The 10,012-nt window shown below is 51.8% G+C and overlaps 1 protein-coding gene across 1 annotated transcript in view; it reads right to left on the bottom strand.

Annotated features, from left to right (window-relative positions):
- MYLK2 (myosin light chain kinase 2) overlaps positions 1-7,370 on the bottom strand; it is a 13,514-nt gene extending 6,144 nt beyond the window's left edge. Inside the window, exons 1-5 of the mRNA XM_006922037.3 lie at positions 7,319-7,370; positions 5,580-6,840; positions 4,374-4,672; positions 2,649-2,754; positions 1,964-2,057 (exon numbers count right to left, since the gene is read on the bottom strand). Coding sequence (XP_006922099.1) covers positions 1,964-2,057; positions 2,649-2,754; positions 4,374-4,672; positions 5,580-6,840; positions 7,319-7,370 — 1,812 coding nt within the window. The remainder of the gene's footprint in view (positions 1-1,963; positions 2,058-2,648; positions 2,755-4,373; positions 4,673-5,579; positions 6,841-7,318) is intronic.
- Between the last annotated feature and the right edge of the window lie 2,642 nt (positions 7,371-10,012).

Here is a 10,012-nt window from a genome sequence, read left to right as displayed (position 1 = left end):
TTTCTTTGCTGATCTTTCTCTCCTCCTCCTGACTGAACAATGGGATGCCCGAGGGCCCAGTCCTCCTTGCTCATCACTCCCCTCCCTATTCTCTCCCTGGGCATTCCCCTCAAGCCCTATGACTTGACATTCCATCCAAACGTGATTGATCTCCAAATACACTTCTTTGCCTCTGAGCGTTCCCTTGAACTCCAGACACCTATATCTCCAACCACCCAACTGCCTTTTCATTTAGATGTCTAATAGGCATCTCAAATCTATTATGTCCAAAATTAAACCCTTGATACCATCCTTTCTCCACAATTGAGTTGCCCTCAGCAAAAGGAAATCACTCTTCACCCAGGTATGCAGGACCGAAAGTTAGGAGAGATCCCAGACTCCTCTCTTATTCTTGCTTCCTCACACCCCACATCCCATCCGTCAGTAAATCCTTTGACTCTACCTACAAACTAGATTACAAATCCAATAATTTTTCACCTCCTCCACCACTGCCTTCCTAGCCTAAGCTGCTATTATCTGTCACTTTCAGAAAGTTTACAAGCCATTGCAAGCCATCGGTAGCTTGAAATCAGCTATGGTAAAAATATTTATGCCATGGAAATCGGCAAATGCTACAAATCAGGTCTCTCCCTTAAACATCCCCCTCCCGCCCCACCCAGAGAACTGTATCAACGCCCAAACTGTTCCATTTCTCCTGTTATTCCATTCCTTCATTCATACCTCACCTTATGTACATGCCTCAGAGAGGTCTAACCTCGCCCAGCTATCTGAACAGCAACCATTGGCTCCATGTTTGCTGTCCCTTACCTGATTTTATTTTCCTTCCTAGCATTTCTCAGTTCCTGACACTATGCTTTTTGTTTTGTTTTGTTTTGTAGCTGTCTGTTTCTCTTCTCTAGCATGTCAGCCCATGAGGGCCGGGATTTTTTGAGTTCTCTGCTCTGTCCCCAGCACCTTGCACAGTGAAAATTACTCAATAATTAATTAAGCGATAGCTGCCTCCAATTAATTTACACAGCACATATGGATTGAGTATCCACGCTGAGCCAGGTCCATGATAGAGGCCTGGGGACCTACAGTCAAAACTATGGATCCAGGGTGAAGTGGAAGAGACAGAGTCATATAGAAAATACATGCCTTCCAAATGTGCTTGGAGCTGTGATGGGAGTTCAGGGCTGCAGCACTCTGGAGCTGCTTCTCAGACTTTCTGGGCTCCAGGCCTCTGAATGTGCTGTGGTCTCACTTCTTAGCTCTCTCTTCCTCAACTCAGAGGTCCTCAGCAGGCACCTGCTATCTCCAGTGCTCAGGTCTTTCTTCCCACAGTCCCCTGTGCTTGAAACTCTCTTCCCTGACTTCTCCACTGGAAAACAGCTCCTCCTCCTTCACAGCCCCTCCTTTGTCCCCTTCTTACTGCCTCCACCCTAACTTTCCTAAGTTACAGCTCACCGCACCAAGTGGCTAGGTTGTCATTACGCCTCACACACCGACCTACCTCAGTACATGTGAACCTCTGCCCATATTCATTCATTCATTCATTCAACAAGCCCTACTCTCGGCCTGCTCTGAACCACGCCTGGGCTGGGTGCCGGAGGCAGAGATCTAGACCAGGCCTGTTTCACCTTGGTGTTCCCTGAGGGTGGGGACCACATTTGCTTCATTTCAGGACCTCCAGTGCCCAGTACAGGGCCTGGCCCAGAGCCTTCACTCATCAGTGTTTGCCGAATTGAACTGAACAGAGTGCATGAATATTCTGTGCCTAGAAGGGGAAGTCACCAGGATAGGTTCACTACCTGAGGCATCTGGTTCATGGTTAGGGGCATCGGGCCCCTGTGGCAGGACTGTCTGTCTGTCCATCTGGTGCAGACACATGGGTGGAGGGAGGTGAGAGGCCCCCACTCCAAGGATCCTCTGCCCCTTTGGATAGCCAACACTCCACACACACACACACACACACACACACTACCTTGTCTTTGGGTGTCTGTTTCTTGATGACCTTAGCCGCCAGCTTGAGGCCTGTGGCTTTCTCTGTGCAGGTACAGACTGCTCCAAATTTACCGCTGGAGAGAGAAGAGGCTGGGAGTTAGGGGGTTCCCAAGGGCACATGGCTGGGAGCCTTGTGCTCTGTTCTCATCTGGATCCCCTGTGAGATGGGAATGTTCACCCCAGCCAATCCTGACTCCCTTTTGAAGCTCTACTGCAGGGATAATGACTGAACTACATAAACCATGGGCATAGGAAGGACAGGCTTATCTGAAGGGTGGCCCCTGAGGTAACAACTCACAGGCTTGTGCCAGGTAGTGGCCCTGGGACTCTGGGCCCCAGGGGAGGGCGCCGTCGGGGTTTTTTACAAAGCAGGAATCACCCTGAGGGGGTCAGTGTGGTGCCTGAAACTGAGACAGGAAAATACTGTGTGCTTCCTATGGGGAATGCTGAATAACCAATGGTGTGTGTGTGAGCGACAGTGACATGAGTATACATCGGCCATGTGACAGCTTGTACAAGACAGGTGTGACTACTAGAAACAACTGTGTCCACGTGGGTCATATTCAATGCAGTGTGGCTGGTCCTTGCATGGGGAACTTGTGAGGCCCCAGGGAATTCGATGCTCTCCTGCCCATGGGCCAGGGGTTCGGGGTCCCAGCTCTCACCCGCCCAGCGTCTCCTTGGAGTTCATGCTGAACTGACTATTGACGTTCCCGGTTCTCAGCTCCACGATGCGGTGGGAGAAGGGGGCAGGGGGTGGTGGGCAATCGTCTGGAGAAGCAGAGCACAGCCATCACAGTCAGTACCAAGAGCTCCTGTGGATCCACCCTGGCACCACCCTCTCCTGCCTGGCCTGGGCCCATCCTGGGAAATTCATTGAGTGACACCTTGGTGGACAGCTGGCTCCAGGACAGGGGCTAGGGAGCTCAGTTTCCAATTTCATCTCTGCCACACAGTGGCCTTGGGAGGCCTCTGCTTCTGACAGAGAGGGGCTCAGCTGCTCCTGGCATAACAATGGGGCCGGCTGATTGGAATTCTCTGACCCTCCCACATTATAAGGCATGAAGATTCCACCCCTAGCTATCTTCACTGCCATTGGGGGGGAAAAAAAAAGCAACTATAACGGTGAGTGCCAGATAGGGGTTACTATGTCTGATGGCATAGATGATGGGACCTTCCTCCCACCCTCTCTAATTACACCACAAGCTGGCTCAACATCTGAAATGGGTGTCCAACCTGGGTATAGCCCAGGGACCCGGGCGAGGAGCCGGGGAGAGGGAGGGAAGGAGGCAGGGACGGCGAAGTTTGGTAGGGAACTCTGCCACCTAGTGACAACCACAAGGAACAGCTTGCCTTGGCCGTCAACAGGCTGAATCATCGGGAATGGAAACCTCTTTATAAATAGCAAGAGGCGGCAGGGAAGCCAGGCTGGTGATAAATCAGACAGCCCTTAGAGGTTGTTCAGGTCCCGTCACCTTAAGGATTTGATTTCTGGGAGGGGCAGAGGTCTCGGCGGCTGCTCGGGGGAGGAGGCACGGCTCCTGGCTGCCGCCCAGCCGCCAGGCCCTCCCGCCCTGGCTGGGTGGCACTGTGCCGCTCACCAGGCAGGTTGGCGGGTCTCCCAGGGCACCTCGGCCTGGAGGGGGGTTGTCAGGACATTCTGGGCTCTCCTGACCCCATCTCACCCCACCCCCAGCCCTGCCGCACCCCTGCCCAAACCCTTTCCCTGTTCACCTAGCTGCCAAGCTCACGCATGCTCAGTGGCTCCCTCCAGCCCGCTGAATAAACCACAGCTCTTCTGATCATCAATCAGTTACAGCCGCTTCACAATCCTGCCCCATCTCACGTGCCTAGCTTCCTTTGTCACTGCTCTCACACATAGATACCTGTGTTCCTCAGCTCATGAACCCTCTATAGCTCCCATGACCCTCCCCACCTCGTCCAGGATGTATGTAGTTTGACTACCAAAGCCTGGCATTCGAACCCTTCTACAGAGGGACTTCAAATTCCACTTTCCAGAGTGTTGATGTTGCTCCTGTACCCTGCCTAACTTTTTTCAAAACCCATTTTGGCCAAAGTAGAAGGAAGTCAAAAGTGAGCTCTGTAGTCAGGCTGTCCTGGCAGGTTCAAATCCTGTCCTAGCTATGGATTTTGGGGCGCTCACTCCATTTCCTTTTTTTGAGCCTGTTTCCCCATCTATCAAAAGGGACTGGGAACTCGTGCTTCCTGAAGTTGTGTGGTGCTGAAATGAATCCGCCTGGGTGAGGCATGGCTCAGAGCAGTTCAGTCCTCTAAACCGGGAGACATGGGGAGCCCCCTTCCCTCCTCCCTCAGCCCAGGAAGCCCCAGACCCAGTTCATTCCCCCACCCCAAGCCCGCCCCTGGCCTACCCAAAATCTGGAAGCAGTCCTCCTCCCTGGCTGTGAGACAGAGATCCTGCCCCACCTCCAAGCTCTCTGAGGGCACAGCCTGGAACTCGAATCCCCTGGAGATGTCCCCTTGCACCTTAGCCTGGTCAGCCTGGCCTGAAGCCTTCTCTCCTGCTTCCTTCTGGCTGCCTTCCAGGAAGTTCTTCTCTCCTGCTGCCTTGGCTGGCCCAGGTTCCATGGGGTCGGGGGTCATGGGCACCCCTTCAAAGATGAGCTCTGATGCCTCATTTGGGGGCTTCTGGGCCAGCAGTTTCTCAGGGCTAGAAGGTGAGAACACAGAGGTGACGCCCTTAGCAGCCACAGCTCTGCCGTGGCCTCCAGCAGGTCTCAATGCTTCCAGAGCCTCATCTGTAATCTGGAGCTAAACAACCCTGCCCTCCCACCACAAATGCATGGGGTAATGCATCCAAATTCACTTTATACAAAATCCAGGGATGTTAATAATACCATAAATATCTATGGTCATTATCTTGACTATCAACACACTAATACATCATTCAAAACTATTAATAGGATTGTTGATATGGTTAGTTATTATGTGGATGTAATTAGGGAGATTACGTAGCTCTTGATTCATAAAAACTGTTCCAATGCAATTGCTATTAATACATAATTCAAATTAACATAATGTTATTATAATTTATAATATATCAATGACCTCATTAATATGATTAGCACTTAGGTAATTATAATTGATTGCATAAGGTTGGTGCATTATTATGAAAAATATTAGTAAGTTATACAGCTATTAGTAAAGATTTACCAATCTAGTTATTAGTCATCTTTCCATATTATACTGATAATTACATTAAGAAAAGGGGTTATCCTTTCCTCCTGACATCTTGGCCCCACCCTCAGCTAGACTCAAGTTCATGGAGTAAGGGGAACTCTGGACCCCAGGTGCCTAGGGAAAAGGAGTTCTGCCTAGGTGGTCTCTGAGGACCTCTCCTGCCTGACATTCCTGGCTTCTATGAACGGTCACAAAGTCCTGGTTTCTGGTAGGGGACAAGAAGGTAGGGCCAATGCCCAGGACAAAGGGAGCTGAACATCGAAACTACCAAATCCAGCATGGGATGTAAAGAGCAATTCCCAGGAACAAAGAGCTCAACATGACTCCTGGAGACAGAGCCCAGGACCCCTCCCCACTCCCAGGCAGGGGGCATTCACCTGGAAATGACGGCAGGACAGCTGGGGCTGTGCAGAAAGGCAGGGGAGCCCCTCCTGGCCGCTGCTTGGTCTTCTGCTGCCTTCTCCTTTCTTGCCTTGAGCTCTCCGGGGTCCTGGCTTTCTGAGGTCCCTTGCTCTTTGTTGGGCTTCTTGACAGCGGCTTCTGCTGTTAAGGTCGGCTGTGGTAGGGCTGCTGGCTGCCCTGCACTGCCCTCCGCAGGCCCCCTACCCAGGTTGCTTTCTCCCTCTGGGCTCTGGCTGCTAGTTAAGGGTTGGGCAAGGGTGTTATCCCCTTTCTCTGGGGCAGGGGCTTTGGCACCTTTCTTCAGGATGGGTGGACCAGATTCTTTCTTGGGGTCTGGGCAGCCAGATTTTTTCTTTGGGTCTGAGATGCCAGGTTCTTTCTTTGGGTCTGAGGGACCAGTTTCTTTCTTTGAGTCTGGGGGGCCAGAATCTTTCTTTGGGCCTGGAGGGCCAGATTTTATCTTTGGGCCTGGAGGGCCAGGCTCTTTCTTTGAGTCTGGGGGGCCAGGTCTTTTCTTAGGGTCTGGGGGCCCAGATTCTTTCTTTAGCCCTAGGGCGACAGATTTTTCCTTTGGGTCTGGGGGACCAGGCTCTTTCTTTGAGTCTGGGGGCCCAGGTTTTTTCTTTGGGTCTGGGGGACCAGGCTCTTTCTTTGAGTCTGGGGGCCCAGATTCTTTCTTTAGCCCTAGGGCGACAGATTTTTCCTTTGGGTCTGGGGGACCAGATTCTTTCTTGGGGTCTGGGGGGCCAGTTTCCTTCTTTGAGTCTGGGGGACCAGGTTCTTTTTCGGAGTCTGGGGGGCCAGATTCTTTCTTTGGGTCTGCGGGGCCAGGCTCTTTCTTTGAGTCTGGGGGGCCAGTTTCCTTCTTTGAGTCTGGGGGACCAGGTTCTTTTTTGGAGTCTGGGGGGCCAGGTTCTTTCTTTAAGTCTGGGGGCCCAGGTTCTATCTTAGGGTCTCGAGGCCCAGATTCTTTCTTTGGATCTGGGGTGCTAGGCTCTTTCTTTGAGTCTGGGGGGCCAGTTTCCTTGTTTGGGTCTGGAGATCCAGGTTCTATCTTTGGGCCTGGGGAGCCAGTTTCTTTCTTTGAGTCTGGGGGGCCAGATTCTTTCTCGGGGTCTGGGGAAACAGGTTCTTTCTCTGGGTCTGGAGGGCCGGGTTCTTTCTCTGGGTTTGGGGGGTCAAGATCTTTCTCTGTAGCTGGGAGGTCTTCGCCTGCTGCACCTTTGGGTGCCTTGTCTGCAGAGAAGGTGAGACACCAGTCAGGATCTATCCTCACCCCCCTCCTTCCCCAGCCAGGCTGGCCAGAGGCCTGCTCTGAGCCCAAGACCCCACCCAGGCAACAGTTTGCAAATGCTTGTCCCACTGAGCTTCTGGGGCCACTTGATGGGCTCTAAAGATGAGCTGTCAGAATCTTGGAGGCCTATATGGGAGGCTTCTGATCCTCTGGGGAGCCTGAATGCCCCCCATCTCTTGCCCAATGTTTAGGTGCCATCCATGGGGGCTTTATATTTTCCCAGTCTCTCCCGGAAGGGATCCATGTAGGCCCTTGACCCAGCTCAAACCTACCCAGAGATCATTCTGATTTCTGGGTCCCCCACGCTGCTCCATACAAAGAGGCCTCAGGCACAGAACTCCCACTGAGGGAGCAGCCCAACCCTGGATTCAAACACCCCTTCCCAAGCTCCTCCCTCCGTCTTCTGCCCCAGCTTGGCACCTGTTGATGAGTTCTGGATTCCCAGCTCGGCTGCTCCATTTTCTGTCGCCATGAGGTAGTGAGGCGTGTGCTTCTGCTTGTCTAACTCAAATCTTTCCAGCTGCAGAAAGAAGCATGAGGTGTGTCAGGCTGTCGAATTCCTCCTCTTTTCAAGCCGAGAGGAGACCAGGGCCAGCTGACTGAGGGGGAGAGAGGTACCTGGAGCAGAGAGGGGCAACCTGGTGGCCGTCCGTTTTGCAGCAGCTGCCCAGGAGCAGTCCTGGGGCAGTTGTAAGGGATTGGGCCGGGTGGGCAGAGGCGGAGGCAGGGGCGCAGGCAGGGTAGGCGGGGACGGAGGAGAGGATCTCTTACACCAGGGGCCATGCAGCTCGGACTGCCACCACCTGTCACTCTTGGCCCCTGTTCAGAGGACACGGCATTCTTCCCACGGACTAACTGGGGGGGCAGGGGTGGGGTGTGGGGGGCAAAGTGGTGTTGGAACAAGCAGGAAGAAAAAAGGAGGGGGTACCTGGGGCCCCAGGGGAGCAGGCTTTTCCCAGGCCTTGACTTGGGATCAAGGAGGGGGCCTAGAAAAAAAGGGGCTCTCAGGCAGGGCTGAAGGGAAAAACTATGCCCAGTCTGGGTGTTGGCTCTTTCCACCTGCATGACACATCTCCCAGGGTCCCCCAGAACCTACTTAGAGCCACGTAGACCCAGAAATAATCACCCTGACCCCAATGCCCAGCTCTGCATCCATGAGCCTTGCCCCTGGCAACCAGACCTACTTGGAGCATCTTTGGGTAAGAAATTGTCTCAGGCGCACTTGCTCAACATGCCAATGGGCTTGAAAGCCTTTTCTTTTGAAAATGTCTTTTTCCCGGGCTCCTGGGGAGTTGGAGGCTGCCCCAAGAGGCTATGGGTGATGCTTAGTGCTTCAGTGCTGCTCCCCTGAGCTGCTCCAGGTCTCTCCAAGGACCTGCCTGGAAGGAGGGGGCTGATGGAGAGTCTTTTCCAAGGATCCTCCATCACACAGTGCCCCAGGGGCCACTCCAGACGAGGTGTTCGGGCTGAGATGAGGTGAGGTGTGATCCAAAGGGCTTTCCATCACCCAGAAGCCGTCTGCCCTGAGCCTTTCTCTGAAAACTAGCCAAGCCGAGTGTGGTGGAAATAGCTGTAGAGTGGGTGTCTGGGTTCAGGTCCCAACTGTAGCAAGCCTCAGCCCCTCTAACTGTCAAATGGAGGAGAGAACCCCCCGCCCTCAGATGGGAAAAAGCGGGGGAATGACTTGAGAATGCAACATGTCTAAACAATGGGAAATTATGTCGCAGCTGTAAAAAAGATCGAGGAAGTTGTGAATAAACTGATATGAAGCAAACTCCAAAGTAGAAAGAGAGAGAGCGAGAGAGAGAGAGAGAGAGAGAGAGCGAGAGAGAGGAGAGAGAGAGAGAAAGAGAGAAAGAAAGAAAGAGAGAGAGAGAGAGAGAGAGACTGAGAGGAAGGAAGGAAGGAAGGAAGGAAGGAAGGAAGGAAGGAAGGAAGGAAGGAAGGAAGGAAGGAAGGAAGCAAGCAAGCCAGGCACAGAATAGAATGTAGAGTACGCTATTATTTGGGCAAAAGGGAGGTAAAATATATAATATTTAACATAACCATATATGTAATAATACATAATTTTTTACTTTATACACATAAGAATTTTTTTGGCAGGATAAGCAAGCAATAGGCCCAGAGGTAGGAGGAAGACAAATGCCTACCCTTTAACTTTTAATTTGAATTATGAGCTATGTGAACTGATTACTATTCAAAATGAGCAATTCTTTTTTCTGTAAGCAAATGTTGAGGAGGTTGGTAGAGGCTGGCAAAAACCAGAATCGTAGCTCCTTCCCCAGGCTTGACAATTTTTGTTCTGCCTGGTCCACCCTCCTGACCTGGCCCTCCCATCCTCCATTTCTCTCTGTCAAGGTCCAATTGACAGCCTGCCTCTTCTAAGAAGCAAAAATAACAACTAATGCCTATCTAGTTAGTACTTGCCACGTGTGCCAGGCTTCGTTCTAAGTGCTCTTGTGTAGATTCACTGATGTGATCTTCAGAACAAACCAGTGAGGTAGGTACAACTATAGGGAAACTGGGGTGCAAAGAGGTTAAGTAACTTACCTATAGCCACCTGGCTTGTAAGGGACTGAGCTGGGATCTGAACCCAGGCTCTCCGAAGGGAAGGGAGCTCCCATTTTTTGAGTACCTGCTATTGTTAGCTTTATCCATATTGTCTTAAAACATCATCTTGATAATAACGCTGTGGGGAGCTTTCATCTTATTTTCTAGTTAGCGACAGGATCAAAAGAATGAGTAAGTTGCCCAAAGTCTGAGTAACTTGACCAGAGTCGCTCCACAAGGAAGGGAGTTGAACCAGAAATATCCTTCTTCACAGCCCAAAGTCCTCTTTCTACTGTAAAATTTCCCAGCCTCTCTGGGGTCCCCCTACTCCTCTCTGGGGTCTCATAGCATTCTGAAGGTTGAAATGCTTCCTGTCCACGCCTATTATTGGAAGCCCCTGGCCCTATTTGGTCATCTCCATAGCATGTTCTGGTTTAGCTTGAAATGTTGGCTCCCTCTCCTCCGGCCTCCTTCAACTCCAAGTTGACCTCACTATTGACACTGTCTGGGAGCCCCTCGAGGGCAGAGGCTGTATGACGTTCAATTCACGTGCATTCCTGGCAC

This window comes from Pteropus alecto, unplaced genomic scaffold (assembly GCF_000325575.1).
Source record: "Pteropus alecto unplaced genomic scaffold, ASM32557v1 scaffold45, whole genome shotgun sequence".
NCBI classification, from domain to species: Eukaryota; Metazoa; Chordata; class Mammalia; order Chiroptera; family Pteropodidae; genus Pteropus; species Pteropus alecto.
The sequence above is the reverse complement of the archived record's forward strand: the minus strand, read 5'-3'. Positions and strand labels throughout refer to the sequence as shown.